Below are 26,819 nucleotides of genomic sequence, written 5' to 3'. Positions count from 1 at the left end.
TATTGAATAAACATTAAATGTTATTTCTAGTGTGTTTCTTTAAATTTAGAAGTTAATGAGAAAATAAAAGGTCAATAGTTTTAGTAGGTGAAAGGCCAAGGGGTGATATAGGAGTTAGTTGTCTTCTATGATTTGTAATAGAATTTATTTTTTGTTTTTGGTAGAGTAGTACATAGTGCCTATATAAAAACTTTGTTGATTTCATTTGAAAACAACTAAGAGGAATACAAAAATACTTGGAAACGGTATAGTAGTTGTGGGTTAATTTGATTTATAGTGGGTTTCTTTAAATTTACAAGTAAAGCATAGGGGTCTAGACGAATTCCTCACAATCCACATCAAGGAATGGTACACAACAGCCTCGAGATGAAAAAACAGTACGCAAGAGAATGAGATGATTGAGATCTCCTGTTTAGAGCCATTATTTGGAATCTCTAAACCCGTAGGAACAAAATAATATTCGAATTAGACAACATTCAGAGGGAAACAGTATTGGAGAGTAGCAAACGTCTTGTTAGCATGAACCATGCTAATCAACCAGAAGCCATTACCCAATCAAGCACAGAACAATCTACGCGAAATGGAACTCGTTGGGGGAAAACTCAATGAGAGTTAGCTGAAGCTTAATACTGATGGAGCTAGAAACTCTTCCAATGGGAACGCAACATGTGGAGGAGTACTACGCGACGAGGAAGGTCGTTGGCTATTCGGGTTTTCCAAGTTTATCGGCTGTTGCACGACAATGGAAGCGGAGCTCTAGGGAGTATTTAAAGGCTTATTTGGAGCCTGGAACATGGGTGTTCGAAAGGTTATCCTTGAAACAGATAACATGGAGGTAAAGAATATCCTACATAAAGGAAACGATAGGGATAGGACTACCACACTACACCATCATATAGGGGGTCTGCGGAATAAGGATTAGGAGGTCAAACTTGAACATGTATATCATGAAGGGAATCGGGTTATAGATAGCAAGGCTAGACTGGCCAGAGTATACAATAAAAGATATAAGTTCTTAAAAACGCCACCGGAGGAAGTGCAGGCGCTCCTCCAAGAGGAAGGAGTCAATTAGACGTATTAGATAGGTTTATTTCCTCCTGTTCACAAAAAAAAAAAACTCGTTCTTTTAAGTAGTTCAATTCTATCAATTTTAACCGAACCAATCGATTCAATACTTGGTAAGTCTCAAAATCTTGGAAGCCAAGGTGCATGGCTGTTCAAACTCATTAACAACGTGAAACAAACAAAACATAGCCACGAATAGTTGGAATCTTAGTGAAAATCAAAAGATTGTTCATTACTTTTAAACGGTACATAAAAAGCCAACCCCAACCAAATTAGATTCCATTTCACTAAACATAAAAACACTTTCTTTCAAGCCGAGGAAAACTAGCTAAACATGAAAGAAAAGGAAACCCCAAGCATGAAAGGTAAAACATAGATGAAAACAGCAAACCAGCCAACGAAAAGAGAGTTTAGGGACACCTAGGTCCTAGGTATTGCCCTGCAAACCAGTGGGTTCTTCATCTCCATGGAGAGTTTCAGATGTTCAGTCAAGTCCACATTCCCTTCCTCACACGGAACCCATTTAAAGTACTTAAGCAACTGAGCCAACCAGAGATGAACAGTGGCCAAACCCATGGCTTTGCCAGGACAAACCCTTCTACCCGAGCCAAATGGAGCCAACCTAAGATCAGACCCCAAAATGCTAACATCTTGTTCCATGAACCGCTCTGGCATGAACCTTTCTGGCTCATCCCACACTTTCTCATCATGTGTGATTGCCCACATGTTCACCATCGCTGTTGTGCCTGCAGGAACGAAATGGTCACCGACGTGAACGTCATGGATGGCGAGGCGAGCCCATGAAAGAAGAGGCCCCGGCGGATGGAACCTGAGAGTCTCTTTCACTATGGCTTGAAGATATGGAAAACGGAGAATATCTGAGTCAGAAACCAGCCTCGAGTTTCCGATGACTGAGTCAATCTCGGTTTGAGCCTTTGTTTGTATATCTGGGTGTAAAACCATTCTTGCCAAAATCCATTCGAGCAAGGTTGCCACTGTGTCGGTTCCCCTGAAAATCATCTCCTGCAAAAGGCCACGCAAGTAACCATGTTAATAAGCATTGTAAAGCTTGAAATAAAATAAAGGTTAAAGTGCTGAATCCATGATTATACCCATAAAACAGCTATCATATCTGGGTCACTCAGTTTCTCATGTTTCTCCAAATCCAACAAAACTTCAACGAAATCCCCAACTTCACAACAATCTTTCAACCCTCCAATGTCCCTTTTTAGCTTATGTTCTTCTATGATCTTCCCAACAAAAATATTAACTTTTGAAACCAAATTCCTACACCTTTTCCTTAAACCTTGCAAATCCAGCCAGCTTAAAAGAGGAAAATGATCACTCCAGTTAAATAAACCCAGTAACTCGTACCCTTCACTCACAAGCTCCTCTAGTTCGAACCCGTCACCGGCCTCTTCAAAGTCGTGCTTCTTACCAAATACGGTCGCCATCACATTGTTCAACGACCCAAAGTGAAGAACTCTTTTAATCTGGACCTCGCCCTTGCCTTCCATTAAACTGTTAATTTCATCCATCATCTTCATGCCAATCTCACGCCTGTATGCTTCAAAGGCAGCGATTCTCTTGGGGCTAAACAAATGGGTGGCTGAGATACGCCTCAAATTCCTCCAATACTCACCAAAAGGAGCGAAACCCATTGCCCTGTGAAACAAGAGCTCATAGGCTGACTCCTTCACCGGCCTATCGGCGAAAGCCGAGTTGTTAAGAATATCCCTCGCTGTTTCAGGGTCACTGGAGATGATGAACCGAGTGAACCCGACAGAAAAAGCCATCAACTTCACGCCGTTGACAGTTTTAGCAAGCTTGGCAAGGACACGGTGAGGAGTGGAGCCACTGAACACAGTGAGTAGCCCCAGTAGAGGTAACCCGACCGGGCCAGGAATGGAGAAACTCGCCTTGGACCTGAAACGTGTCCATGCAATACCCCCAGGAGAAAGCCAGAAGACAATGGTTCCAACTAAGAGAACGACCCAGAGAAATGGTTCGAAGCTCAACAGAGGCGATTGAAGCAACAGTAAACCATGATCAAGGGACATCTTCAATGAAGAAGATGATATATAATAGAACGGGAGGAATGAACTTGAGAGTTACTTGGAGAGCACAAGAGGTGATGAGTTTAAATAGAGAAGTGGGATAGGTTAGTTTAATAGGAGAAACTTCTTCTCAACCAAGGCCAATGATAAACTAACCCTAGTTTTTGCAGTACTTACTCCATCTATAATGACTAGTACAAAAATATAGAATCAATGTGGGATGTGAAAAAGTTAAAACAACAATTACAGGATTTAATTAAATCTTAAAAAGTTCCAAAAAATTAAATCTTATAAAAAGAAACAAACAAACAACCTTTAAAAAAGGAATCCATTTTGGCTTCATATCAGTTCCTTTCCCATCTGGATTATACGATTCCAGGACTCACGCCTCTCTTTCTGTCTACCCTTCGGTAAATTATTAAAATAATATCTTTTATTTTATTTTTATCAAAATGTTGCCCAAACATTTTTATTTTTAAGATAATATCTATTTTGATCGCGTAATACGAAGACGCTAATTCAAAAGAAATTTTTATTGAAGATGTTGCTACGTGAAAGTGTTTCACCTATATGGCAGAAACAATGTAAGGCTCTTTCTCGATGAAACGTTTTTGTCCCAAATCACCTCCGATACCACTTTTAATTGCGCGTTATTATATAAAAAAACCCAATAAATTATTTTTTTAGAGTACCTCATAAGATTTGTTAAAAAAATACATTTCAAAATGCACATGTAGGACTATCTAGCGTCTTACGAAAAGCGAAGTAAGGTCTCGCGTCCTATAGAGCACGAGTTTTATACAACGTGGAAACACTTTTCAGAGAATAGAATTTAATATTTCAAAACAGGACCTTGCATTCTACAAACCGTGAGGTCAAGATATATTGAAATGTGTTCAAGAATTTCTTGTGTCTGGAATTAAAAAATCCTCGGGCTTTGTAGAACACGAGTTCTTTGGATTTCCAACTTTTATAGGCACGTTTGAGGGATATTTTCGGGTAGTTAATCTAATTTTTTTTTGTAATTTGTAACATTAGAGGCGTAGTATTAGAATTTATCTTTCAGTTGAGGTCAATATCGACACATACGATATATTGTAAGCGAGTTAAAAATCGCATTGAAAATGATTCCAAAGCTTGTTTTATGCAAGAATAAGAAGATAGAAAATGGCTTTATAGACATGTTATAAGTGTAATATTGGTACTAATCTTTCAATTGAGGTTAATATATACACATACGAGTCATTGTAAGAAAGGTAAAAATCGAGTTCAAAATGGATCCAAAGATTGGTTTTGTGCATGAAGAACAAACTAAAATGGCTTGATAGACATGATTAATATCGGCACATACGAGACATTTTAAGCGGTGTAACAATCGTGTTGAAAATGGTTCGAAACAAAAAGAAATTGAAAAAGTAGCGAATATATTATGTTACATACAAAAGTAGTACAATGAAAAAGAATAATAAGTTTAATGGAACGAGGATGCTTTCTTAGAAACGATAAGTTTCCCGAGAAGATCGTGTTTTGATTGAAAAAAAATTCTTGAGAAGCCCTCTGTACAAAATGCAAGGCAAAAAGATCAGAAGAAAAGTAGAGGTGTGTCATTTGTCAGAACAACATCACAAGTGATAAGTAGAGGATACCATAAGAGGATACCTTCTTAGAAACGATGAGTTTCCCTAGAAGGTCAGGTTACTCATGTTGAATCAACTTTACAAATATACCGTATGAAAGACAAATTGAAGTAGAAGCTGCATAGGACACCACCTGAAGAGGATGTCTTTTATAAACATTGTTTGTTTGATGAAAATTTTTGTTTTGATGAAACAAGCATTTTCTCGAGAAGGACATATCTTTTATAAAAGGCATCATCTTCGAGTGGCATAACTTATAGCACCAATATTGGAATAAGGATGTCTAAGTTTCATGCCAATTTGTGCCACTGGAAGAAGAACCTCTTATAAGTAGAGACAATGTGTCAAAACTTACAATACCATTAGATTATTTATAGGCAACGCTCTCTCATTGTGCAAAACAAAAGTTTGACATAGATTCCTGATGTAGCAAGAAACTTGTGCTATGTACAATACGAGTTCCATAAAGATTCATGATGTGGCAACACTATTTGACTCGTATTCTAAAAGGTGTGATGTAATGCCCTGAATCTCATGTTAGGAGTTTTGGTCTAACCCGAGAGAGGTTTTAGATAAGTCTATTAGTTGAAAGGAAGCCTTGGTATAAGAATTTTTGTGTTTGGGCTTGGATTGAGCCCATTAAGTTATGAAAATGGGTATTTTTAATCTTAGCATGAAAGTGGGAGACCAAATGAGTAATTAACACATTTTATTTGAAACAAAGTTGAATTATCGTTAATTGGGATGATATCACATCTGTTTTTCCCCATCTTGTTTTCTTTATGTTGGGATATTCGATGAAGCTTAATGATCAACCGAATATTAGCCAATAGGGGTTGAGTAAATTTATGATTTTAGGGTTTAAAGAGATTAAAAAGATAGGCAATTGACACAAGTATTTATAGTAGTTCAACTTCTTAAACAAGTCTACATCCACTACCTTAGCTCCTCACTAAGGATTTTCTAACAAATTCACTAATTTGTTCATTTTTTTTACAAGAGAAAGAGAAAACCTTTACACTACCTAGATTTTTAATGGCTTAGCTAGAACCAATCCCCTTTGTGTCCTTTACACAAAAGAAAAGAAATGTAAACAAGAAAACCTCTCTAAGATAGGTGTTTACAAATAATTAAGCTCACAAGAACAAAAATATTTACAAGAGAAAGGAAAATAATAATGAAAACTCTTCTCTTGTGTTTGATTGCTTAGATAGGTGTTCTAACTCTTCTTCAAGTTTCCTCAACTTGTTTTTATATGTTGGAATGCGTTTGTGTCCATTTCTAGTCGTTGGGGATGATTTGGAGACGTTGGGGATAATTTTTCTGCAAAATAAAACTACCCAGGACAGGGAGTATCGATACTCTTTCAATGAGTATCGATACTTCCTTTTTAATATTTAAATAAACTAGTCGTTACTAGTCGTTTGCCCTGATAAGTATCGATACTATGCTTCATGATATCAATAATACCATGTAATGTAGTATTGGTACCACTTTGAGTATCGCTACCTATTTTGCATTCTGGAATTTGAGCTATTTAGAAAACACATGGTAGTATTGATACTACCTAGAGAGTATCGATACTTTTATTACCTTTGGTATCAATACCACATGAACAATATAGGTATTATTCATGCAGTACCGATACTGTAAGAACAATATCGGTACTATGTACTCAGAAAATCAGTTTTGTGCTCAAATTCTATTTTAAATGGACTTTGAATTATTTTTGAAAACTTTTGAAAACTTTGAACAAATTTAATTCAAGTTTAAAAACATTTTTACCTTAAATTGTTATATCAAAAAATTATAAAACATGGTTCAATACTTCACCAAAGTTGTATTCTTCTTTCTTCTTTATCATCTTCTTCCTCTCCAATCACTTAACAAAGGTTGAAGCTTTAAGAATCCTAATCATACTTCATGAATTCTAAGGTAAGAACCACATTTTGCATCTTCCAAGCTTCTATTTAAGCCCTTATTTGCAAGATTTGGCTTAGTTTTCCAAAAGTAGGTTTTAGTAGGTGTTGCATGTGATAGTGTGTTAATTTTGATCACACAAGTAATATAGAGTGAGTAAGTATCATTCCCACGAGGATTGGAGGGATTTCGAGTAAAGATCATGAACTTGCAATATAAACAAACTAAAAGAATATGATATGAACAAATGATTGTGAGTGTTGAGACAAGTATCAATTATAAGAAAATGTTGTGGCAGAGATTAAATGAGAAATGATGTAACAAAATTGTAAATTGAGAAAAATTGCAAAAATAACAATATAACCTCACACAAATGAAACTACCAATAAGGCTAAATGGCTAAGGTTATCTTAGAATCCTATGTCTTACCCTTAATAAATGTCAGCAAAATTTAGTCCACACCATTTATTCCTAACAAGTTTAAGGTCTCAGAATAGTGCTTCTAAACTATCTCTAGCAAGAACCTAACAGAATAGTGCTAAAGCAATACCTCTCAGGGTAAATCCTAGGATGGTAGTATCGTTTAAGCTCCACTCTTTTTAGTTGTTGAAACTTATTCCTTTTAGTTAGGGTTTTACTTAACTGATACATCCTATTATTCACGTAGATCTAAGCTCAACTCTCTTAATATCAAGTATCAAATAAAGATAAAGACTATCTCTCGAAAGCTCTTACATATCCAAGCAATAAAATAGTGAACAAAGCATGAAGGTAAACTGAAAATGCTATGACATTCATAAAAAGAAAAAACACATTCATCCAAACTAAACCCAAGCCAACTTAAGTTAGTTTATGGCTGGGTAACAAACATCCATAATCATTTGTTTAATTCAACCCATTTCAGAAATAAGTAAAGGAAATAAAAGCAACTAAAGGAAGGAAGAAGACTCCCAAGTCGAGAGTTGCATTGGAACACTGTAAACTACCATATGCATTGTTGCTTCTCTCAATGTCCATCAAGTTTTATCCTCTTGAAGCTTCAACACTAGAGGTCACCTCGTTGGAGAAGATAATGTTGAAGAGTGGTCGTCTCTTCCTTTTTTATTTCTTATCTCGTGCACTCTCATTTCTCATAAATATGGTGTACTTTTTTTATATAGTGGGGGCTCCTAGGGTTTTGTGCCCTTATTTTCACTACTTTACTATGGGAATATACCATTCACGTGACGTGTGGGGGTCAACTGGAAGGTATCACATGTGTGCTACTGAATTGAAATATCTTTGCTTTTGTCTTCTAGTGCACCCATAAATATTGTCTCTTATGCTGCAGCATAATCATCCTCTCCCATAAGTTTCCTTAACCTACCTGCACATCACCAGAACAGAGCAAACCTTCCTCAAGCAACATCAATTCCAAAAATAAAAGTTAAGGCAACAAAACACCAGCAATTGCAAATGAATGTATTATATGCAACTATATGCAATGAAATGAGCATTTGAACAACCAATAACCTAAGTAAAAAGGCACAAATTATAGCCTTCTTGTGGGGTTATCACACCCCAAAACTTAAGCTATTGCTTTTTTGTTGAAATATGTTTTATAATATTTTGATATAACAAATTAAGGCAAATGTTTTTGGACTTGATTGAATTTGTTCAAAGTTTTCAAAAATAATTCAAAGTCCATTAAATTAGAATTTGAGCACAAAATAATTTTTATGGGTACGTAGTATCAATACTATTCTTACAGTATCGATACTACATGAATAGTACCAATACTGTCCATATGATACTGATACTAAAGGTAAGAGAAGTATCGATACTCTCTAGGTAGTATCGATACTACTGGATGTCTTCCAAACTGCTCAAATTCCAGAATGCAAAATAGGTACCGAGACCCAAGGGGGTACCGATAATACATTACACAATGGTATTGATAACATGAAGCATAGTATCGATACTGATCAAGCCCAACAGTCTTTAACGGCTAGTTTATTTAAATATTACAAAGGTGGTACCGATACTCATTACAGGAGTACCGATACTCCACGTCCTGGACAATTTTATTTTGCAGAAAATTAATCCCAACGGCTAAAAATTGCCACAAACACATTCCAACATATAAAAACAAGTTAAGGACACTTGAAGAAGGTTAACCAACACCTACCTAAGCAATCAAACATAAGAGAAGAGCTTTTCATTCTTATTTTCATTTCTCTTGTAAATAGTAGTGTTTTGAGCTCATTGCAAATATTTTTATTGTTTTCTTGTGAGCTTAATTTTTTTAAACACTTTTCTTTTGAGAGGTTTTTCTTGTTTACATCTTATTCCTTTTGTAAAGGGGATTGGTTCTATCTTAGCCTTTGAAAAGCTAGGGAATTGTAAATGTTATCTCTTTGTCCTGGAAAAATAATGAACAAATTAGTGAATTAGTTAGAAAATCCTAAGTGAGAAGCTTAGGTAGTGGATGTAGACTTGGTTGAGAAGTCGAACCAATATAAATCCTTGTGCAAATTGTTTCAGATTTTTACTCTTTACTCCCTAAACTCAGAAAGCCAATTCACCCCCTATTGGCAAATTATTCGGTTGCTCAATTGAGCTCATTGAATTCCAACAATTGGAATTAGAGCTTGACTCATTAAAAGGTTTAACAACCTTGAGATGATTCTTGAATAAGCTCTATCCATTTCTGACATAACCGAGAAGATTGCTTCTACCTCCGGCTCGTTCTACATGGAAGACTCCCAACTTATTGATAAGCCTTTATACGTCAATGGAGCCAACTACTATCATTGGAAGAAATTAATGAATTTATTCATCCAATCCAATTATCTTGATGTATTGGAGATGATCGAGAACGACTACTCTTCTCCAAAGTAGAAGACGAAGGAGTGGAGTGCCCAAGAATGGAATAAAACTCAACTAAATGCTAAGACCATGCACATGTTGTTTTGTACATTTAGTCCCGATGTTTATGAAGGAGTTTATTCTGGTTCAAATGCCAAGGAGCTTTGGAATAAGCTCGAAGAGCTCCATGGAAACAAAAAAAAAAATAACTAACAAAAGTGGTGTGCTTAATGGCTCTTGAAGAGCCCGAGGTATCTTCTAATGAATTATTTTTGATTCATATTCTTTTGATGACTTACAAGATGCATATGATGAATTATTTTTGGAGTTTGAGACCATGAAATTCAAATACAAGAAAATGATTTTAAAACTTAAAGTTGAAAACAATTTTCTTTTGAAAGAAAAAGTTGATTTTGAAAAACAAAATGAAATTTTGAAAAAGGATTTAGAGGTTTTAAAAATAAAAATTGAAATTTTTTGAAAAAGAAAGTGTTGATTTAAAGGTTAAGCTTGAATGCTTAACAAAAGAAATGGAAATCATTTTAAATTATTCATGTAATTTCATAATGAAAAAATGCTCACATTGTCATTATAATGGTCACAAGGAACATACTTGTCCTTTAAAGAAAGGAAAACGTTTTAAAATTAAACAAGTATGGATTCCTAAAGAAACAAGGGGCATTGAAACTATTATTCAAAGATGCAAAGCAATTTGGATACCAAAATCCACATAAATGTCTCTTGTAGGTATGTAGGAGCAATAGTGATGAAAGTTAAGATATTCAAATGTTCTAGCCACACTTGATATGGAATGGGTAACCTCTAACCTTAAAGCTTTTTGATTTTGTAAATTGGTTGCCTATTGATTTTTAAGCATGCATGAGTTTTGATCTTAAATGATTATGCATTTTTTTCATCTCATGTATGTTGAAAAGTGTATTATGATGGACATTTTAAAGTTTTAATGATTTTTCATAATTTTTAGTTCATCATAATGATTTTTTGTCAAATTTGGTTTCAATGCTTTGTTTTTTTACAAATTTTAATTTTTGAGCTTAATTTAAATGTTTATGCATGTGATTTATTGCAAATGATATCTCTCTAACAATTGATATCAATTTTTCAAATGCAAAACATTTTTTTATAGCTTTATGTACATGCACTTAAATACAAAAAGTTGGTATTGCATAAAGTATATTAGTCTTGGATATATTGAATTTCATATGCTACTAACATATGTGTTCATCTTTGTTGAAATTCAATTTTTTTTAGTGTCTAAGTTTTTGAGCTAAATTTTTTTGGAATGCATTTATTTAGGGGAGCTTTGATTTTTCAAATGATTTTATGCTAAAATTTACCACTTACTCTCCATTGTTATTTTTGAACTTTAAAGTTGAATTATTTTTGATATAACAAAAAGGGGGGAGAAGTATGAGTTTGAAAAATTCAATTTCTCAATGAAAAAGGGTGAACTTTAATATTTTCCAAATATTTCTCTTTTTCATGAAATGTTTTATTAAGGAGTTTTGCCAAAATGATTTTCAAATATTTTGTCATATAAAAAATGGGGAGATTATTGAACAATATTTTATAATATTTTGATATAACAAATTAAGACAAAATGTTTTTGGACTTGATTGAATTTGTTCAAAATTTTCAAAAATAATTCAAAGTCCATTAAACTAGAATTTGAGCACAAAACAGTTTTTCTGGGTACGTAGTACCGATACTGTTCTTACAGTATCGATAATACATGAACAGTTTGCCAAAACAATTTTTCAAATATTTTGTTATATCAAAAAAGGGTAGATTCTTGAACCATGTTTTATAATATTTTGATATAACAAATTAAGGCGAAATTTTTTTGGACTTGATTGAATTTGTTCAAAATTTTCAAAAATAAATTCAAAGTCCATTAAACTAGAATTTGAGCACAAAACAGTTTTCTGGGTACGTAGTACCGATACTGTTCTTACAGTATCATTACTACATGAACAATATCGATATTTTTCATTTGGTATTGATACCAAAGGTAAGAGAAGTATCGATACTCTCTAGTAGTATTGATACTACCAGATGTTTTCCAAATTGCTAAAATTCTAGAATGCAAAATAGGTACCGATACCCAAGAGGGTACCGATACTACATTACACAGTGGTATCGAAACCATGAAGTATAGTATCGATACTGGTCAAGCCCAACAGTCATTAGACTAGTTTATTTAAATATTACAAAGGTAGTATCAGTACTCATTAAATGAGTATTGATACTCCCTGTCCTGTGTAATTTTATTTTACAGAAAATTAATCACCAACAGCTCCAAAACATCCCCAACGGCTCCAAAACATCCCCAACGGCTAGAAACAACCACAAACTCATTCCAACATATAAAACAAGTTGAGGACACTTGAAGAAGGTTGCCCAACACCTATCCAAGCAATCAAACACAAGATAAGAGCTTTTGATTCTTATTTTCCTTTCTCTTATAAATATTAGTATTTTGAGCTCATTGTAAATCTTTTGATTGTTTTCTTGTGAGCTTTATTTTTGTAAACAATTTCCTTTTCAGATATTTTTCTTGTTTACATCTTATTCCTTTTGTAAAGGGGATTGGTTCTAGCTTATCCTTTGAAAAGCTAGGGAGTTGTAAGGTTTATCTCTTTATCCTAGAAAATGAAAGAACAAATTAGTGAATTTGTTAGAAAATCCTAAGTGATGAGCTTAGGTAGTGGATGTAGACTTGGTTGAGAAGTCGAACCACTATAAATCCTTGTGTAAAAATTTTCATCTTTTTACTCCTTACTCCTTAAACTCAAAAAGTTAATTCATCCCCTTTTAGCAAATTATTCGGTTGTTCAATTGAGCTTCATCAAATCCTAACACTTTTCCTCAAGTAATGGATAATGATTAACATAAAAGAAAAATGATATGTCAAAGTTCAAGCAAAGTCAGTTTGTGTGGTTTAAATTTCAGCCCTCAGAACTATATTGGCTTCAACAAGCTAGACATGTCAAGATATCAAGAACAGTTCCTTAGATCAAAACCCTTTGCATATGTTTGTGCATGAGTGTATCCAATATATGCTTAACAAAATTAGAAAAATCCTAAGATAATCATTTGTTTTACTTCAGTAATTATTTACTTGTTAGGCGCACCATTACTCTCATTTCATTAAAGTTCAACTTAATTTAATTTTTAAAGGGTCCTACTATGATGGGATTCAGCCTATCACAACTACCATCCCACACTCTAGATGAGCTAGAGTGAACATTCTATCTCTTTTCTAGTCAAGCAGAGTCATCCCATGACTAATTTCATTCACTCATATGCATATAACTTCCATTTATTGAAATGTAGTATCCATGCAATGTTGTAGCAAAGAAGAGTGTCCCTCTATAGTTATGTCGAAGCATTTATTCACAATTCAACATAATTCATAACATAACATAACATAACATAACATAACATAACATAACATAACATAACATAACATAACATAACATAACATAACATAACATAACATAACATAACATAACATAACATAACATACATAACATAACATAACATAACATAACATAACATAACATAACATAACATAACATAACATAACATAACATAACATAACATAACATAACATAACATAACATAACATAACATAACATAACATAACATAACATAACATAACATAACAACATAACATAACATAACATAAATAACATAACAAAACATAACATAACATAACATAACATAACATAACATAACATAACATAACATAACATAACATAACATAACATAACATAACCATAACATAACATAACATAAACATAACATAACATAACATAACATAACAACATAACATAACATAACATAACAACATAACATAACATAACATAACATAACATAACATAACATAACATAACATAACATACATAACATAACATACATAACATAACATAACATAACATAACATAACATAACATAACATAACATAACATAACATAACATAACATAACATAACATACATAACATAACATAACATAACATAACATAACATAAAACATAACATAACATAACATAACATAACATAACATAACATAACATAACATAACATAACATAACATAACATAACATAACATAACATAACATAACATAACATAACATAACATAACATAACATAACATAACATAACATAACATAACATACAACATAACATACATAACATAACATAACATAACATAACATAACATAACATAACATAACAAACATAACATAACATAACATAACATAACATAACATAACATAACATAACATAACAACATAACATACATAACATAACATAACATAACATAACATAACATAACATAACATAACATAACATAACATAACATAACATAACATAACATAACATAACATAACATAACATACATAACATACATAACATAACATAACATAACATACATAACATAACATAACATAACATAACATAACATAACATAACATAACATAACATAACATAACATAACATAACAAACATAACATAACATAACATAACATAACATAACATAACATAACATAACATAACATAACATAACATAACATAACATAACATAACATAACATAACATAACATAACATAACATAACATAACATAACATAACATAACATAACATATCATAACATAACATAACATAACATAACATAACATAACATAACATAACTAACTAACATAACATACATAACATAACATAACATAACATAACATACATAAACATAACATAACATAACATAACATAACATAACTAACATACATAACATAACATAACATAACATAACATAACATAACATAACATAACATAACAAACATAACATAACATAACATAACATAACATAACATAACATACATAACATAACATAACATAACATAACATAACATAACATAACATAACATAACATAACATAACATAACATAACATAACATAACATAACATAACATAACATAACATAACATAACATAACTAACATAACATAACATAACAACATAACATAACATAACATAACATAACATAACATAACATAACATAACATAACATAACATAACATAACATACATAACATAACATAACATAACATAACATAACATAACATAACATAACATAACATAACATAACATAACATAACATAACATAACATAACATAACATAACATAACATAACATAACATAACATAACATAACATAACATAACATAACATAACATAACATAACATAACAAACATAACATAACATAAACATAACATAACATAACATAACATAACATAACATAACATAACATAACATAACATAACATAACATAACATAACATAACATAACATAACATAACATAACATAACATAACATAACATAACATAACAAAATGAAGTTTCAACAATTCAATTCATTATTTAACATAATATGTTGTCACATGCAAGAGTGCTTTCATAAAAATTTTCTAAGTTTCTTAAGCATAGAAAGCATACACTCATGTCCAAATAATTCGTAAAGAATCAATATCAACAGCTTTCATCAAAACCTTAATTTGAGTTTCCCAGGGAATAACTTCAGCCTACAGTTGCAGAGTAGCACATGTTATCTTTCATGAAAATATCATGACAAAAGATGCTTGTCATGTCACTTCTTTGTTTTTTCCTTATACAGCGTGGTATTTTCATAAGCTTGAGACCTAAACTCTTCCATTTCATTCAACAAGCTTTGGAGACCAATCCTTCCACTTTGGATTCACAACTTTGTCCAATATCTGTTTTATCTCGTGATTAGAGATCTCAGCTTGCCTATTCGTCTGAGGATGATAAGTTGTAACAATCTTGTGCCTTACTCCATACCTCTGTAATGCCTTGGCAATAAGTTTTTTTGTCAAAGTGGGTTCCTTCATAACTTATGATAGCTCAGGGAGCTCTAAATCTTGTAAAGATATACTTATGAAGAAACTTCAGGAATGTTTTGGCATCATTCCTAAGAGTAGCTACTGATTCGACCCACTTTGAGACGTAATCGACGGATATCAAAATATACAAATCTCTGAAGGAAGAAGGAAATAGACCCATGAAGTCTATACCGCAAACGTCAAGAAGCTCTACCTCTAGGATATTTTGTAGTGGTATTTCACATCGACTAGAGATATTCATTGTGCATTGACACTTTTCACAAGTCTTATAAAAATCCTACGCATATTTGAAAAGAGTTGGCTAATAGAATCCTGATTGAATGACTTTTCTTGAGGGTTCAAGTACCTCTGAAATCCCTCCATATGGTGTTGTATGGCAGTGAAAAAGGATCTCTTTCTACTCTTCCTCAGAGACACACCTTCGAATCATTTGGTCAACACACTACTTGAAAAATACGGTTGATCCCAATAGTAGAAGCGCAAAACATGCTTGAACTTCTTCCTACCCTGGTTGTTCAAATCAGGAGGCACAATACCAATAACGAGATAATTAACAATATCAACATACCATGAGATTGCTATAGCAATTAATATTTTCACATCAGTGAACTCCTTAATTTCAAGAGAATCATTATTATGGGCCTCATTCTCTAATCTAGAAAGGTGATATCTGATTTTTGTGCCCTTCATATCTTTCACATGTAAATCAAAATCTTGTAAAAGAAGTATTCACCTAATAAGTTTAGGTTTCGCATCTATTTTAATCACTAGGTATTTTATAGCCGAATGTTCAGTATGAACAATAACCTTAGTGTCTATCAAGTATGATCTAAACTTATCAAAAGTAAATATTACGTCCATCAGTTCTTTTTCAATGGTGGTGTAGTTGATTTGTGTATCATTTAGAGTATGACTAGCATAATATATGACATGAAAAATTTTACCTCGACGCTAGCCAAGCACTGTTCCCAATGTATAGTCACTTGCATCACACATAAGTTCAAAATATAGGGTCCAATTGGGTGGAACAACTACAGTGGCTATAATGAGTTCTCTCCTTAAGTTCATTAAATGTGTTATAGAAATCATTATTGAAAATAAAGGCCTAATTTTGATGTAGTAGCAAAGACAAAGGCTTGGAGATCTTAGGGAAGTCTTTTATGAATCGTCTATAAAACCCTACATCTCCTAAGAAACTCCGATTGCCTTTTACTGTAGTTGAAGGAGGCAATTTATCTGTCATGTCAACCTTCTCCTTGTCTACCTCTATTCCCTTTTTTGAAAATTTTATGGCCTACAATTTCCCCCTCTGTCACCATGAAGTGACATTTCTCCCATTTGAGAAATAGATCAACTTCTTCATAACGCTTTAGCACTTTTTTTGAGATTGCCTAAGAATGAATCAAATTCATCCCTAGATACAAAAAAATCATCCATGAAATCTCTAGAAAGTCCTTCACCATATCTGAAAATATTGCCAACATGCATCCTTGAAAAGTAAATGGAGCGTTGCACAGACCGAAGGGCATTCTTCGAAATACTTATATGTCATAGGGATAAGAAAATGTAGTTTTCTCCTGGTCTTTTGGTGCTATAGTAATTTGATTAAATCCTTAGTACCCATTGAGGAAAAAATAAAAAGATTTCCCCGTTAATCGATCTAGTATTTGATCGATGAATGGGAGAGGAAAATGATCATTCTTTGTAGTCATGTGATAGAGGATATGCATGGATTATCTACAAGAACAATAATCCATGCATATCCTCCATCACATAACAGTTCTTGAAGATAAAAGCTCATTGTCATCATTACTCACCGCGATAGTGCCACCTTTCTTGGGTACACACTGTACTGGACTAACCTATGAACTGTTGGAAATAGGGTAAACAACTCCCGCGTCAAGTAACACTTGATGACCTCTCTCATTAACACCTTCTTCATAAAAGGATTTAGCCTCCTTTGAATCTCAACAGAGTTTATGTGGCAATCTCCCAGCAAAATCTTATGCATGCAAATGGTGGGACTTATCCCCTTCAAGTCAGCAATGGTCCAGCCTAGGAATTTCTTATGCTGAGCTAAAATATTAAGCAAGCTATATTCCTGTTCAAAGTCCAGACTCGAAGAGCTAATCACATGTAATGTTTTATTGCTATCCAAATATGCATACTTAAGATGAGATCGCAAACACTTTAATTCCAAAGTTGGAGCATGCTCAAGGGATGATTGTAGGGGTAAATTTCAGTGAAATCCATAGGTTCAAAATGCGTACCTAGCTTGGTTGCAAGAAGTTTAGATTGTTGTATCACCAAAGAAAAATCCTTTAGGTCATTGTCTCCATCTTCATTGAGTTCCCCAAAATCCTCGAGCTGTAAGAATTTACTAGAGCAAAATTCTTCTACTCCTTCTTCCACAAGCTCGTTCATGTCAAGAGCATATTGGCACTCTTCATGATCATTGATATACTTGAGAGTGTTAAACACATTAATGGTGATGCTCTGGTCGGCAACGCGCATTTTGGATTCACATTTATCATAATCAATTAAAATTCATCCAGTTGCTAAGAATGAACATCCCAATATGATGGGTGCATTAGCATCTTCTTCACAATCGAGAATAAGAAAGTCAGCTTGAAAAATAAATTTATCCACCTTTACCAATACACCCTCAATCATTTTTTCAGCTCTAACATGCGACCGATTGGCTAGTTGCAAGATTATAGAGGTTGAACGATCTTGTCTCATCCCCAAATTCAAAAATATAGATTTAGGTATCATGTTCATACTAGACCCCAGATCACACGAAGCATTTCCCATATAGGTTTCACCAAGTGTGTAAGGAATGATGAAACTGCCAGGGTCTTTCTACTTCGGTGGTGACTTACTCATCATATAACAACACTTGTTTGTTGTAGTAACAATTTTATATCGCTCCACTTTCCTCTTTTTTATGACAATGCCCTTTAGAAACTTCGCGTACATAGGCATTTGCTTAATAACATCAAGAAAAGAGACATTTATATACATCTGGCCCAAAACATCAACAAATTTCTTAAATTGAAGATCTTGGTTCTACTACTTCAATTGTTGGGGAAAATATGGTGGAGGTCTAAATTCCTGCACGGCATGTGGGATTTGGTCTTTTGTTTTAGCATCTTTCTATCCTTCATTAGTAGTTTTACTTGTATGTTCTTCATTATTGTCTTGATCGTGGGAATCATCATCTTGTAATTTAGGTGCTTCTCGAACACAAATAGGGGATGAATCAACTATGTTACTTTCCCCAAACTTATATCCTTTATTGATTTGTGTTATACTTCTCATAGTAAGAGCACTACGATGCTCTTTTCCTATAGCTTTAGTGACTTTAGTGTTACTGGGAAAACTTTCTTGAGGACGCACATGTGATGCTTGCGCAATCTGACCCACTTGAGTCTCCAATGCTCTCAATGATGCTCTTTGACTTTGCAACAAGACTGCTTGATTCTTTATAGACATGGCATGGTATTGTATTAATGCTCTTGTGGTAGCCATAAGATCATGCATAATAGCTTCCAAAGAATTCGTGTTTGAATAGGATGATGGCCCTTTGTTTGCATTTTGCCACGGCATATGTTGCTAGAAACTTGGGGGGTACAATCAAGGTATGCTACCAGTTTGAACTACTTGTATTATTGGTCCCTTGATTTTCCCATGAGAAGTTAGGGCGCAGACGTCATCCTGGATTGTAAGTGTTTGAATATAGATTTTCTTTGCCCCGGTTAAAATTCCCCGCGTAATTAGTAGACTCATGGTTTTTTGGTCATTCACTTACATGATGGTTACCGCAACATAAAACACAAGAGAAACTTGCAACCTTGACCTCATTTACTTCATTTGGAAATTGCAAATACTTCATCATATTAGTAACGATGGACAACTAAGCTGAAACAGAATCCTTGGCATCCAATTCAAAAAATCCTTGAGGTCTCATTCTTATTCTGGGTCATAAAAAAGGGAGTTGATAGTCATTATTTGTGATTCTATCCAAGATTTCGAAGATATTTTCAGGGGATTTTTCCAGCAAAGTTCCATTTGCTGAATCATCAAGCATAATTTTTATAGGGCCATTAACACTATTATAAAACATAATCACTTGTGTCCAATCTTGAAACCTATGATTTGTACACTTGCGTAGTAACCCCTTATATATATCCTATCATTCGTACATTGATTCATCATCCACTTGGAAAAAGGTTGCCATGTTATTCCTTATTTGGGTATTCACAAAAAACTTTTACACAAGTCTACCCATGATTCCATTAAACCGATCGAAACACCATTTAACCATGCTCTTGCTCTACCACACAAGGAGTAAGGGAATAACTTGAGCTTCAATACATATGCATGTACTCTTTGCTATCTAAAGGAGTCACAAACTTCCAAGAAAGTTCTAATATGTTGCCTTGCATATTCATTCGGAATACCTTCGAATTGTCTTATCCAGTTCAATATGTTAAACATAAATGACTTAAACTCGAAGTGTATTGCCTGAATCTCGGGAGCTACAATACCAAGGTTTAAATCATTCAAAACAGGGATCTCTGATAGCTCATGGACTAACAATAACTTTTTCATTAGGATTTGCTGTAGTAACAGGATTTTCTAGATCCTCAACCTGCGGATTGCCTTGATTTCTTAATCCGTACATGGCTCTTTGAGTTCATTGAGCACGTCTTATTTTTCAGGAAAACCTCTTGATTCATGTACTAATGGAAGCAAAGGTTCTTTAACAATCCTTCGGGTCATACAACAATAACTACTAAAAAAACAAAAATAACTACTAAATATATACAAAATATATACAAAATCTAATAAGCAAAATAGTGCATAAATAACACTTAAAATCAACACTTGCCAATCCCTGAAAACAGTGCCAAAAACTTGTTGTGTCTAATAGTGTGCTAATTTTGATACGGAAATTGTGCAAGTATACACATTCGCACACATAATAAAGAGTGAGTGAGTATTGTTCCCACGAGGATTGGAGGGATTTCAAGTAAAGATCATGCACTTGCAATATAAACAAACTAGAAGAATATGATGTGAACAAATGATTATGAGTGTTTAGACAAGTATCAATTATAAGAAAATGTTGTAACAGAGATTAAATATAAAATGTTGTAACAAAATTGTAAATTGAGAAAAATTGTAGAAATAAGACCACAATCTGACCTCACACTAATGAAACAACCAACAAGGCTAAATGGCTAGGTTTATCTTGGAATCTTATTCCCTACCCTTAATAAATGTCACCAAATTCCAGTCCACACCATGCTCGACAGAGTATTCTACGATGCTTATAAATTATCTCTAGTAAGAAACCTGACAGAATAATACTAAAGCAATACCTCTCAGCGTAAACCCTAGCAAGATACTATCATTTAAGCTACACTCGTTTTAGTCGTTGAAACTTATTCTTTATCTTTAAGGCGAGTTAGGTTTTACTTAATAGATCCACCCTATTGTTCACGTAGATCTAAGCTCAACTCTCTTGATAGCAAGCATCAAACAAAGATAAAGGCTATCTCTCGAAAGCTCTTGCATATCTAAGCAATAAAACAGTGAACAAAGCATGAAGGTAAATTGAAAATGCTATGACATTCATCAAAAGAAAAACACATTCATCCAAAATAAACCCAAGCTAACTTAAGTTATTTCATGGCTATGTAAAAACATACATAATCTTTCGTTTAATACAAGTCATTTCAAAAATAAGTGAAGGAAATAAAAGCAACTAAAGGAATAAAGAATACTGCCAAACCGAGAGCTGCAGTGGAACACCGTGAACTGCTCTAAGTGATGTTGCTTCTCTCAAAGTCCAACAAGCTTTATCCATTAGAGCTTTAATAATAGAGGTCACCTCGTTAGAGAATAGAAGGCTGAAGAGTGATCACCTCTTTTTTTTCTTATCTCATAAATATGGTGTCCTTTTTTTATATAATGGGGGCACCTAGGGTTTTATGCTCTCATTCGCATTGCTGCCTTAAGGAAATATACCCTTCACGTGTGGGGGTCAACTGAAAGGTATCACATGTGGGCTACCAAAGTGAAATATCTTCTATTGTTTTCTTCTAGTGTGCCACAAATGTTTTCCCTTAGAGAAAATAACTTCAGTGACCGAAAATGCCTTATAATATACAATTTTAACCAACTTTTTTTGGATTTGTGAAAATGACCAACAAATTCGCAACGCGATCTAGAATTCGCAACGTGAACTCCAATTTCGCAACTTAGTTTCAAAATTCGCAACGCGAATATGGAAATCGTAACGCGAATTTTATTTTCGAATTTGAAACACAATATTAATTTCGCAACACAGATGTAAACAGTATAATTGTAACTCATAACCTAAAACCCTAAATCACAACTCAGTCACATCTCCATCTCTCACTCTCTACGGCGACATCCGTCCTCATGTCCGACGACATCCATCCCCATATCCGGTGACCCCCCTCTATCTCCATCTCTCATAGCCACCCTCACAACCATTCACGACCACAAATAGAAAATCAACCATCGAGGGTTAGTTTTTTAATTATTTTTAATTTGAAATTTTTTTATTATTATTAGATTTTTCATATTTAAATTGATGATAAATTTACTGGTAATTTCAATATATAGATTAATCATTTCACTTAGATTGCTTAGTAAATTCATTCGGTTGATGCCAATACTGCTAAATTGTTTAGTCTTTAACCCTGTGAAGTTAGTATTTGTCTTTTGGTTGAAGTAATGCAATTCATTCAAGTTTCAATTTGCAGAAGAATAATTTTTGAAACTTAAATTCGCAACACGAAAATGAAATAAGCAACACGAAAATCGCAACACGATTTTAGTTTCGCTTTGTGATTTTCATTTTCGCGTTGTGATTTTCATTTTCTTGTTGTGAATTTAAGTTTCAAAAATTATTCTTCTGCAAATTAAAACTTGAATGAATTGCATTACTTCAACCAAAAGACAAAGACAAATACTAACTTCACAGTGTTGCGAATTTAAGTTTCAAGAATAAACTACTACTCTTTATGTTGTCCTTGAACCTGCACTAAACCTATATGTTATCCTTTTAAATATGATATAAGTGCTTACTTATGGAATATTATCTGATGCATTTTATGAACTATGATAGAATAATGACTTGGGTGAATACCGTGCTAGTTTGAAACATATTTGGCTATATTTTCCCTGTTTAATATCATGTCTGTTTATAGTTTATAATTTGTAGTTTTTGGTATATCTAACTTGGTATGTTTATTGTTTTTATTAGGAATTTTTTTGGCTTCATTGACTTTAAGGAATAAATTAAGCCTAGCCACTACAATTGTGTCGACACTTACACCTGTACAAAGAAATTTGTTTGAGAAAACTTGTTTCAAGCCATGGCTGAAAGTACAACATCCAGGTGGAGATGCTATGTTGACCCATTTTTTTCTTCAGACCATGACTAACGATTTACCCGAGAGGATACAACGTGGTGATGAAGAGATATGGTTTCATTTTCCACCGGCGTATACTTGTTTTGGGTGAGAGGAGTTTTGCTTAATCACTGGTCTACGTTTCGGGTTATTTCGCCCATTTTACACATCGACGATTGTAAAAGATTTCTTCTTAAAGATTGTTTTACTTGGATGGATGACCTTGATGTTGTCCGAGTATGCCTTTTATTACTTTTGAATGTCGACTTTTTAGGCAAAGAGGGCAGACAACCTATTTCAGAGGATTTAATATTATTGGTAGAGGACCTAGATGCATGGAACGTGTTTCCGTGGGGTTCATATCTATGGAAAGCTACCTGGAAAAAGTTGTCAACTGCCTTTGAGGACTGTCATAGTTTGCGTGGCCATGGTTCCAAATACACTTTTGTAGGCTTTATTTGGGCCTTTAAGGTAATAATTTCTATATAATGTTTCCAAAATTATAATTAATTATTTAACAATTACTAAAATTAATGTTTGTGTATTATATTGTTTGTAGATTTGGATATTTGAGGCTTTTCTCAGCATGCAGACATATGCCATCAAAAAGTCAAATGATATTCCAAGGGTTATTACCTGGAGGAGTATCCGACTGTTGGATTGGGAAGATTTAATATCATATACGACGATGAATGATGTAAGTTAACACAAATACTATCATATATAAACAAGTTATTACTAGTAGATGTTTGACTTTATTTGATCTTTTATATTGTTAGGAGGTAAACTATCCATTACAGAGGCTGACACCCACAAAGGTTGAGCTTGCCACTGATTGGTGGCAAGCTAGTAAGCATTTTTTTATGGGACGGATGATGAGCACCCCCACTTCGAGAGCCATCACCTGATCGAGCCGATTCTACAGCTTGACATCCAGAGCCATCACCTGATCGATCCCATTATACACCTCCAAAACGAGAGCCATCACCTATTCCATCACATCATCGAACATCTTCTCCACCATCACCTCATAATAGGCGACCGAAAAAGATTCCACGACATTTATCTCCCTGTTCTCCACCTCAACGGGATGAGTTAGGGGAGTTACGTGATGAGGTCAGTGCTTTGCGTGATGAGGTCGGTACTTTACGTGACGACAATGGTGCATGGCGTGATGAGGTACGGTCTTTACGTTGTGAGGTAGATATTTTACGCGATGACAATGGTGCTTTACGTGGTGAGGTATCTACTTTATGTGATGGGGTAGACGCTCTACGTGAGATTGTTTCATCGTTGCAGAATGAGGTTCATACTCTACACAATGAGGTAAGTTTGTTTAATACTATACTAAAAATGCAAATAACCTTTTTTCGGCATTATTTATTTATTTATTTATTTACTGATTTATTTATTAATTTATTTTTAGCGGCCTAATAAGGTAGATGCTTTACGTCGAACTCCGTAAAATGAAGCCCGATTCACCTGTCATCGTTTAAGAGGCCCCTCCTATCGTTCAAGAGGCCCCTCTCATTGTTCAAGAGGCCCCTCTCATCATTCAAGAGGCCCCTCCCACCGTTCAAGAGCCCGATTCACATGGCATACTATGTCGAATTATTGATAAACCCCCTCACGTGCCCGGTATGATATATTAGAGTTGGCTTTCGTATCAGTTATCAGCCAGTACCATTCTTCAGCAGGAGAGGAGAACACTATCGTACACAATTATGGATAATACCCTTAGGGCTAAGACCGCAGTTTATTTTTATTTACATGAGCGGAGCCAGGGGTGCTACGCTGATATATGCAAAATCGACGATAATATACATTTGTTTCTTGATCGGTCTTGGTGGGGTGTTTTATTAGGGGTTAAAGAGAATGGCTATTTCAAATGGGGTAAGTCTTATATTCTTCTTATATTGCATTTTGATTATTTTTTAAAAATTTATTAAAATCACTAATATATGTATTTATTTTATAAAACAGCATATTGATGCATGTGTGTCACGTCTTCTAATTATAAGGAAATTGAAGAAAATTAAAAAGACGCGATGGACTATTATGCCTTCGTCTTTTCACGTAGCTCACTTGAAGGATCAAAGAGACGCTTCATATGTGTTGGGTAATAGAAAAGCTATCATTTATCCTGTGTGGTGGGAGATTAATAAGGTTAGTATTTATTTTTGAATATTTTAAAGGTGTTGATAAATTTTATTTGATCTGCGCAATTGAATTATTATTTATGATTGCAGGTGTTTATCCCTGTTATGAAACATCGTCATTGGCTTCTCGTCGAGCTTCAGCTCCCATCCATGAAGACGATAGTATATGACAGCATGTTGAATTACATATCATTGTCTGATTTGAAAGATATTATTTGTAAGGGATGGAGCGCTCATTTGGCTAAATACTTAAATGTGATTGATTCTTGGACTAATTCAGAAAACAAGAAGCCAAATAAGTTAAAAGTTACAATGATAAGAGACGAGACAGTGCCACAACAAACGGCGGGAGCCAGAGGGGATTGTGGTCCTCTTGTATGCATGTGCTTGGAACGTATGACGACAGGAGGTAAACAGTTTCTACCTCCCACAGATAGAGATAGAGGTGCAGTAGGGTTGTGGTTTCGGTATTTTATGGCTAGAACGATATATTCGAGACGTTGCCTACCTGCATCCGTGTGCTAAAAGTGTGCATAAACAACCATTTGTTATTGGTAAGTTTGAGCAAGTGTTGTTAACATATATACTCTTTGTTTGTTTGAAAATGTTTGGTTAAGTACCTAGAATTCAATAATTTGATGTTTGATGGTTTTAGATGTGTAAAAAATCTCATGGCCATAACGTTTTTGCAGGTTAATCCTGAAGTGAGCTGCGTTAAAAAATTGATGTATTTGGATGTAAGCTCCCTATTGTTATGAGCATTTGGATATACTGTCTGGGGATGTCAAGTGTAAATAAGATTTATTTTTTTTGCTTAATTGATTTGTTGTTTAATTTCAATCTGCATTATGTTGAAGGCAAAAAAGACATGTCGAAAATCAAATTCGCAACACGAAAGTCAAATTTGCATTACGATTTTTGCGTTGTGAATTCAAGGAAAAACCTTCAAAAAGATAACAGACAACAATCTGATAAGTGATAACAACTGAACAGATCATAGCAATGTTCAAACTCAAGTTATTAATGCAAGTCTAACTGAAAATGTATGCATTCACACATAAAATACACATAATACAACGTTTGCATTTAAAAATCACCTAAGTTCATAAGTCCCAAAAGGTGAAGCCGGTTGTGATTGGGATTTTGATTTTGATTGCGATTTTGATTTCCTTTTGCTTGGCACCATATGAGCTTTGGCTTTTGATGAGGATCCATATTTTGGTAGAGGAAAAGATTATTTTGATGAAACTGATGATCCACAGGTCAACCTTGTATGACCATTTTCCTTGCACTGACTACATGTTGATATCCTCTTCTCTTCACCCTTAGACGGTATACGATCGTGATTTTTTGGTCGGCCAAGTAGCCTGCTGTCCATGATTGGTGGCAAAACTATTTGTAAGTCTTCTGGTATGTCCCACTCAGAAGAATGTGGAATAGGGTAGATAATCTCGGCAAAAGTCTGTCGATATACTTCTATAGTGTAGCAATCCATAGCGTATGCACTTTAATCATCTTGGTTTAGATGAAGAACAACTTTTATAACATGGCCACACGGATAACCAGATGTTTTCCATTTCATACAACTATACGTCTTTGCATTTAGATCGACAAGCCCATTTAAGTTATTATCCAATACTTCAAACAAAGAGTTTGAACATGGTTCAACTCTCCATGACATTGACTTCACAACACGTTTCGTTATCTTTTTTTCAGTCCATGGTGTAAAACGACGTTCCAATGTTC

At 34.0% G+C, this 26,819-nt stretch overlaps 1 protein-coding gene across 1 annotated transcript; it reads right to left on the bottom strand.

Annotated features, from left to right (window-relative positions):
- Positions 1–1,320: 1,320 nt before the first annotated feature.
- On the bottom strand, positions 1,321–3,155 carry LOC120178920 (cytochrome P450 78A5-like). Its single transcript, XM_039184682.1, has 2 exons — positions 2,178–3,155; positions 1,321–2,088 (listed from the first exon to the last, which is right to left on the bottom strand). Exons 1-2 carry the CDS (start codon positions 3,123–3,125, stop codon positions 1,486–1,488), a joined length of 1,551 nt encoding a protein of 516 aa, XP_039040613.1. The 5' UTR covers positions 3,126–3,155; the 3' UTR covers positions 1,321–1,485.
- Positions 3,156–26,819: the final 23,664 nt, after the last annotated feature.

This window comes from Hibiscus syriacus, unplaced genomic scaffold, assembly GCF_006381635.1.
Source record: "Hibiscus syriacus cultivar Baekdansim isolate YM2019G1 unplaced genomic scaffold, ASM638163v2 tig00112383_pilon, whole genome shotgun sequence".
NCBI classification, from domain to species: domain Eukaryota; kingdom Viridiplantae; phylum Streptophyta; class Magnoliopsida; order Malvales; family Malvaceae; genus Hibiscus; species Hibiscus syriacus.
This window is presented reverse-complemented; position numbering and strand designations above follow the sequence as displayed.